This window comes from Trachymyrmex cornetzi, unplaced genomic scaffold (assembly GCF_001594075.2).
Source record: "Trachymyrmex cornetzi isolate Tcor2-1 unplaced genomic scaffold, Tcor1.1 scaffold293, whole genome shotgun sequence".
Classification (NCBI taxonomy): Eukaryota; Metazoa; Arthropoda; class Insecta; order Hymenoptera; family Formicidae; genus Trachymyrmex; species Trachymyrmex cornetzi.
In genome coordinates, this window is record NW_017297618.1 from 333679 (window position 1) to 342317 (window position 8639).

General features: G+C 29.7%; 1 protein-coding gene across 1 annotated transcript in view; it reads right to left on the reverse strand.

Annotated features, from left to right (window-relative positions):
• The window catches only part of LOC108762303 (gustatory receptor for sugar taste 43a), a 15278-nt gene extending 9205 nt beyond the window's left edge, over window positions 1-6073 (reverse strand). The window contains exons 1-3 of the mRNA XM_018509241.1: window positions 5947-6073; window positions 5355-5550; window positions 2379-2595 (exon numbers count right to left, since the gene is read on the reverse strand). Of these exons, the coding sequence (XP_018364743.1) occupies window positions 2379-2595; window positions 5355-5550; window positions 5947-6073 (540 nt within the window). The remainder of the gene's footprint in view (window positions 1-2378; window positions 2596-5354; window positions 5551-5946) is intronic.
• Window positions 6074-8639: the final 2566 nt, after the last annotated feature.

Consider the following 8639-nt stretch of genomic DNA (forward strand, 5'->3'; position numbering starts at 1 on the left):
GTATCCGTGATCCAGAGTCCCTCTTGTGTATAACTACTTATATAAACATCGATATCAGCGATCGGGGACTTTCCGGCGCCTACGAATATCCCCTCAGAGGCTCTGAGTTAAAATCGGGGTCTAGTATACCTATTGTTTTAGTAATATTTTAAAATGTTTTAGAGACGTGGAAATGTTTTTAAATTGTTTTAAAGCATTTTGTGGTAATATTTTCAAAAACATTTTAAAAACGTGTTAGAAACATTTCAAAAAATTATTCTTTTATCATTTAGTTTAGAAAATGTTTTCTAAAATATTATCAATATATTTTTAAAATATTAAAATAATTTCAAAAATTTTAATTATTTTAAATTGCTTGATTTCTTACGGCATGAAGCTAATTACTAGTGCGTTCCGTTTCCATGAGCGATAAAGGCTGTGCTCCAAAATTTACTGTCAGTACTGAAAATCTGTAATTTACGTTACTTAAATAAAATAGTCATTTCAGCCATATATTGGATCGTCATAAGCGAGAAATGACACGTTGATTTTTCTTGCATACCATTTGTAAATAAAGAGAATTTGGATTAAACAAACTGACAAGGTCGCTTTAAAATACTTGTAAAAATGGGCGAAGACTCTCCTTATCTCTCCTGATAGTCAGTAAAGAATCGAAAAAGGCTCGTGAAGTGAAAATATGCTTCGTATACGCATTGAGTAAAAACTAGTAAACGCACTTTACGTGCCTTTTACAACTATTTATTGACTATCAAGGGAGATAAAAATAATCTTCGACTATTTTTAGAAGTGTTTTAAAGCGATATCACCATTTCATTTTATCCAAATTGTTTTTGTTTATAAATAGCATACAAAAAAAAATCAACGTGTCGCTTATGACACATTTCTTGCGTATGACATCACGACTCAATATGGCTAAAGTTAGTACTCAGGAGTTTTAAGTATTTTGTTTTATATTTTTGAAAAAAAATGTTTCTTAATTTTAAAAACAGATTTTATATTTTGTTAATAAAACAAATTTTTAGTTTATTTTCTATATTAATAGGAGTTTGTACATGTATTATGTATATGTATAATAAATAAAAGTAAGCGCAATTACAAATTTTGCATTTTTTATTTTAGAATGCTATTCTAATAATAAAACTAAATAAGTATAACATATTTCTAAAAGATTTCACAAATATTATTGAATATATTTAAATGAAATTTTTTAAAAATATTTTTGAAAATATTTTTTTGATATGATTTAGCGGATATAAAATATTTTTTAAATATTTTTTGGAATAATTTTAAAATTAACCTTTCTAAAAAATATTTTGAAAATATTTTGAAAATATTTTGTGCTGTATAAGTATGAACATCAATTGCAATAACAATTCTAATGAAAAAATGTGAAAATGTGAAGAAGCATTTTTCAAGGATTTTCAGTAATATTGACAGACTTTCTCAAGGAAACTCAGAGATCATCAACGAATTCTCTGAAAATCATTTCTAAATGTCAAAAAGTACCTAAATTTCGCTGAAATTTGGAAATTTAGTGATGTTTCTGAAACTAGAATTTTTAAGGTTTTTTATCTTTTAGAGATTTTCAGAGAATTCTCTGAAAATCATTTCCAAGTGCCTAAAAATCTTTGAATTTCGCTGAAACTCGGGAATTCAGTGACGTCTCTAAAGATTGAATTTTCATGGTTTCTCACTTTTCAAAACTTTCAGCGCATTCTCTGAAAATCATCTCCAAAAGTGTCTGAAATTCCATGAATTTCGCTGAAATTTGGGAATTCAATGATATTTCTAAAGAGAATTTTCGTAATTGTCCACTTTTCAGAGACTTTCAGTAAATTCTCTAAAAATCATTTCTAAGTATCCGAAAGTCTCTAAATTTCTGAAACTCTAAGTTTCTGAAACTTAAATAGACAATAAATAACACACTTATCAATTTAAATAGTGGTGTAATACGTAACGCAGAAAACTCATAATCGAGAGGTTCTAGATTCAAATCCCACTAGGTAAGTGCGTATTTCAAAATAATTTTAGATGAAATCATTACATATATCTTGTATGAAACAACTTCCATTAAAAAAGAAATAAAATTTATAAATCTTAAAATAAGAATTTTTTTTCAAGTATTGCATTGAAAATCTGAAAATCTCTGACAAATTCTGAAAGTCTTCGATTATATTGTAAAAAAATTTATGAAAATTTTTAAAAATCACTGAAATATTTTGACAAATCTCTAAAATTATACTGAAAAATTCTCTGAAAACTCTGCCACGTGTCCGAAAATATGGACATTTTCAGGAAAATTTTCAGATCCTTCAGAGAAATTTTCGGAGAAATTCAGAGAAATTTTTTCACCAGGGAATTAATTAAAAATGACTTACATCAACTAGTTTATCAATAATAGTTCGTACGTGTTTCCAGCATAGAATTGAACCGATGATGGAAGAGGCTGTGAGACTCATTATACCCATTACATCACTGGTAGTTACAATTATCGCATTCTGTGATTTGAGCCGAGTGCTATGCTCCCATCCATCTCTTAAATCACGCCAGAAACCCCAGATCTCGGCACTGATTAGAGATACCAATAGGCATACACTGCAATGTATTATTCTAATTATTTTACTTATCTATATAAATTAACCAAAATAATTCGGAAACCCATATAAAATAACTTTCAAAAAATTAATTTAAATGCTGGAGAATTGTTGTATTAATCTAGACTGAGATCTTGCATGATGGGAGGATTAGCTAATGGGATTAGTAGAACAATACTATACTATTGTACCTTTCAGTGCATCAAAGGAAAATTTTTAACAATAATTTTTTTCGCTTAAAATGTTAGGAGGACATACGAGAAGCGCTAATGGGATTACACGAAAGGCTTTGAAAAACACACACTTCCAGTAATAAAAACAAATATAGGGGTTTAAATGAATATTACTCAAGAAATCACTTATAACTCAAATGAATTAAGGTACACATTCTACGTTTCCGTTTTTGCTTAATATTTCGATTTCTTAATATGTCAGTCATGTACTGAGGATGACCTAAAACTGAGATGTTGTACAGGAGAATGTCCTGAGTGATTTCCTACAAAAATTAAATGGAGGACTGCATTGGTTTAGGAGATATAGTTCCATAACATCTAGAGAATATATATTATTAATATTAGAGGTATGTTTTTTTTTTTTTTACGAATAATGAAGTTTGTATATGCCGTACTATCTCTTAAAGAATGTAAACGAAGTCAGAAAACCACAGACAGTCACAGGTATATTGTGAACGTAATTTTCATAGTTTGTTAACAGCTTTTAATATAAAGCGGGGAGCACAGACTTTTGCATAATGTGTAACACATGAGACGTTAAAGCGGGGAGCACAGACTCTTGCATAACGCATAACACATGAGGCATAAGAAATTGAACCAACCAGAGTTCTCTATTACATGAAAGGGAAAGAAACGGAGAACTCTGATTGGTACATATTCTTATGCATTACGTGTTATGCAAGAGTCTGTGCTCCCCGCTATAAGAAATTGTACCAACCAGAGTTCTTTATTTCATGGAAAGGAAGGAAACTGAGGACTTCGATTGGTACATTTTCTTATGCATTACGTGTTAAGCGTTATGCAAGAGTCTGTGCTCCCCGTTTAAGACTAGATAATTATTTAGAATATGAGGCCTCACCTCCGATTTTGATCTGAATTTTAAATTGGGCTCATTCGACGCGTTTTCACTCACAATGAAAGAATCTGGAAAAAAAAATGCGGCGGTCGGCCTCGTGAACCAAGATATCAAAATTGCAATAACTTTCAGCGATTGCCGCCAGATTGCAATGCTTTGTTTAAAAAATAAGCCACTATTCCATATTAGTAGCATATGCCATAATCCCTGATTTTATCCTATTGCATAAATATTTAAAAATTATTTTATTTTTAAGTACGCGTTTAGAAATTATTATATAAACGACAAATTGATAAGATATTAAAGCGTAAGACCGAAAATAACTTGAAGAGAATAATCTTAAGATATTATAATGTACAGAGTTGAATAAAAAACAAAAATTTTACTAACTTTAAGAAGAAATAATAAAAACTATTATAATTCTTAATATTATTTCTGTATCTATAATGCTTTACAAGAAATATCAATCAAGTCAATTTCTTTATTCATCGATTTACGTACTATATTGTTTCGACGATAATTACTTACGCACATGAGCACGGGTAGCGCATATACGGAAGCATTTATAACTAATTCTCGAAAATGGTATGTTGTAATATAACTTTATAATACATTGATTGAATTTAGAAAAGAATTATGTTCAATTTAGTGAAATAAAATTTGGAAACTTTGAGAAAATTATAGGTAATGGGGGTATTTTGTCAAATAAAAAATTTTTTTTTCCACAACATTGCATTGAAGACTCTTGAAACCGTTTAAACAACTTTTGTCAAAAAAATTTTTTTCCATCTTTTATACTTCTGACGGTATTCGGCTCAAAATAGAAGTGCCATTTTTTTCAAAGGAGTATTTCACCCCTTAAACATGAGTTAGCGCATGTATAAAAAAATACATGTATCTTAGATTATTTTTATGTTTAACAACATATTTCACGGAGAATCAAATCGGTACCGGACAGTTGGATAACATCCCTTGTAATCATTTCCGCAACTCCGCATTTATGGATTTGACTACATTTAGTTAGTACTACATTCCTGTAAAATTTCATTGAAATCGGGCTTGGGTAGTATACAGAAGTTGAGCCAATTGTTTATTTAACGATTTGTTTAATTAAAACATGATTTTTTTATTTCATATCGCATAAATCTTTTTTATTTCATATCGTATAAATCTGTTTTTTTTTTTAATTAGCGGCATGCTTGTTAGTAACTTGTACCCATTCTCGACTTTTGTCACACACGTAACATAAGTAATTCCATCATGGTCAACATGATCTTAAAATGCCATGCAATTTTGATCATCAAATGCCGGTAGCATTTGATTGATCAAAATTCGCCACATTCTTACCATGCGCAATGCTTCATCTTTCTAATTCCACCATGACTCAGGGTCATGACCTTGATAACATATATCAAGGTCAAAGTCAACAGAGCGGTCTCCCCCGATCGGCATATTAGCCAAGACTTATAATAAATCAATTTGTTATTGGTGAAGAATTAGACATGTAATAATAAGCGTCCAAAAAATCTCAAGTTATAGTTTTTAATGTTCATTTGCATACAAAATAGTGCCAAATGGAAAATATAATGAAAAATAGGTTAAGTGGTACCTATGCGACAACTCTCCCCTTTTTTTGTGAATAAAGAAATTAAGTATATCGATCATTGTTACCTGTAAATGCTATCAATAACACTCAATCGGCCTTGATATCTACCAGATATTTGTCCGACGAATCTCGTTGGAAATACACCGGACAGTTTGCTCAAGTAATAAATTGGAAACACTGCTTGGTATAGATCGCTATTTACGGACTTGTTATTCGTCCCATTGGAATTTACGTTGTATGTATCCACTTCTATAGATTTGTCTACACAAATTTAAATTGTATTATTTTACGTTATCGATTCAAATCAACAATTCCAAAAACATATTTATGTTATGTATTAAATTCAATACATTAACTTTCTTTAAACATAATCGTTAAAATCCTGCGAATCATGATGATAAATTTTAATTCGTATGAATTAACGTAATACTAATTGCGTGGCATTATTAATCTTTTTACAATAATTTCTTTATCTTTTATAAACGTTAATTAACTAATAATCTAAAGAAAAGTTTGATGTATTGTTATTTTTATCTATTTTACTTTCGTGTATCAAAAAGGTACTGTGTGTTAAAATAGTTAATGCTAAAAAGGAAATATATAAATTGCACATTTAAAACTTGAAATTATCAAGAAATACCAAATATGTTATCTTACTACTCATTCTATTCGCCATTTGTTGCTTATCAGAGTTATTCCATTGGATGCGCGTTTTTCTAGACATAAGGCTTGTATCCTTGATGATATTTGTAAACGTGTTCTTAAAATGATTCACGAGTTGCATTTGATGAATTCTTACGATCACATAAAATAATTTAATTTAAAACTCTTCACAAACATTAAAGTAATCTCAATATTTAAAACAAAATTTTAAAGCAGAATGTAGCGTATACACAGAGTGGTCCACTTAAATCGACTATCTAAAATATCTCGCTTATTTTTGCTGATATAAAAAAATGTTTAAAGAGAGTAAAAGTGGAACGGTTTTGAGGGGGACGTATTTTGATAGTTTTTTCTAGGCGGAGGCGTCAAAAAGGTATGAAGGTTACCTCCACTTTTTTAAATGAAATTGTATAATTTTTTTCACACAATATCCTTTAATTATTTTGCATACAAAAATATTAAAAATATTAAAGTAGAGATATCAAAAAGCCAATAGTTTACGAGAATTTTATTGTGGTATATATTGACATAAAATGTTAAATAACTCGTAAACCATTTTTTGATAATTGTACCTTCTTTTTAAAGCAACTATGTGTTTTCTTTCCACCAATTGATTCATCTCATCATTCTGTTCATAAAAGTATTAAGTTACTATTATCAAAATTAAAAGTTTACGTGTTATTTAAGTATAAAGTATCTCGTAAACTATATTGGTATTTTGACTCTACTTTAATACTTTTATATGTAGAATAATTAAAAGAATCATGTTGTGTAAAAAAATTATATAATTCCATTTAAAAAAGTGGAAGCGACTTTCATATCTTTTTGACGCCACCACCTAGGAAAAAAAATAACGTGAACAAAATATGTCGCCTTCGAAACTGTTCCACTTCTTTTTTAAACATTTCTTTATATCATCAAAAATAAGCGAGATATTTCGGATGGTCGATTTAAGTAGATCACTCTGTGTATGTATATATATATATAACATATAATCAAACAAATATATAAATATCACTTTTTCATACTCAGCAAGAATTAAGTAAAGAGAAGTTACAAGAAAATATTTCCTAAGGAAGTCGACACTTCCGCGCAAAAAAAATTCACTTTATAAAAATTATCGTTGACCGCATCATTGAAATTTATCGGATTTACCAGCGTATTCATCAATTTCTCATTTTACGTCAAAGCACGAATAGCAAAACAGAAAGCAATAAACTACAAAACAAATGCGTGTTGCGTTTTTATACATTTGCACCTACCCATTCATACGTGTCAGATTGTCGACAGGTAATTGTTGTTAACGACTGCGGTTGATACTTATCCTTAAAAAAAGTACTCTCTTATCTCTTTCTAGCACGCACTCAACGTGCAACGAAATCCTGAAATATACACGTTTACACACGCATTCTTAGTAAGAATCTGCGAAGCGAACTCTGACCTTACAATTAGATAAATCATTAGTATTTCTATAAAACTCTCGTTGATAACAAGAAAGATTCTTTCTTGTTGACGAGACAAATCAAAGCTGTTTTTTCACACAAGTACGATCTAATCGATAGAATGATTCTAGGACAACCATATTTTTCCTACGTGCAATGTGTTATCAGATAGGTGTCAGAGAATAGTAAACGACAGCAGCATCGTTATTATCAAACGTGGACAAACAGTGCATGGTATGTTTAAATATATGCAAAAAATATTATCTTTCTTTCTCTCTTTTATTGTCAGAGCTTTTCCTTTTATGAGGATGGTTGGTATACTTATTTTCAAAATATTAAGAACTCCCTTATGGAAAGAACTGTCAAAATTTGAGTATATACTCAATTTAGAATTATTTCAGTCACTGAATTTGAGTGTTATCCTCAATTTGCAAGTTAGTTTGAGTATTACTCTTAAAATTATGAGTGTTATTTATTCTACATATACAATTACTTAACTCAGTTTTATTGCTAAAATATGTATTATTGGTCTGCATCATATTCCAGAATTATTGTTGAAAACGACAAAATTATTGTTGAAAAAAAAAACGCTTTACCCGAAATTAATTTCCTTACTTCTCTGTGCGGTCCCCTTACGGAAAAAACTCCGAAAATTTCAGTGTTTATACTCAAATTTGAGTGTAAACCCTAAATTTTGGGAGTATATTATGAAATTTGTGTGTTTACGCTTAAATTTTGAGTGTTTACACTCAAACATTGAGTATATACACTCAAAGATTGAGCGTTCACAACGTTCATACTCAAGTTTGAGTTTACACACTAAACATCTAAAGGTTACCCTCAACACTTGGATACCCTTACGGAAAAAACTCTGAAAATTTCAGTGTTTATACTCAAATTTGAGTGTAAACCCCAAATTTTGGGAGTTTACTCTGAAATTTGTGTGTTTACACTTAAATTGTGAGTATTTACACTTAAACATTGAGCATATACACTCAAAAATTGAGCATTTACAACGTTCACACTCAAGTTTGAGTTTGCACATTAAACATCCCTTACAGAAAACACTCTTAAAATTTGAGTGTTTACACTTTAATAAACACTGAAAAAATACACTCAAGGTAACACTCAATTAATGATTATTTTGGACGCTCAACCTGAGTATAACTCTCAACTTGAGTGTTATTGATGACTTGAATGTTGAGTGAGTTAATCTCAACTTGATAGTTAACTTTAGTGTCAGGG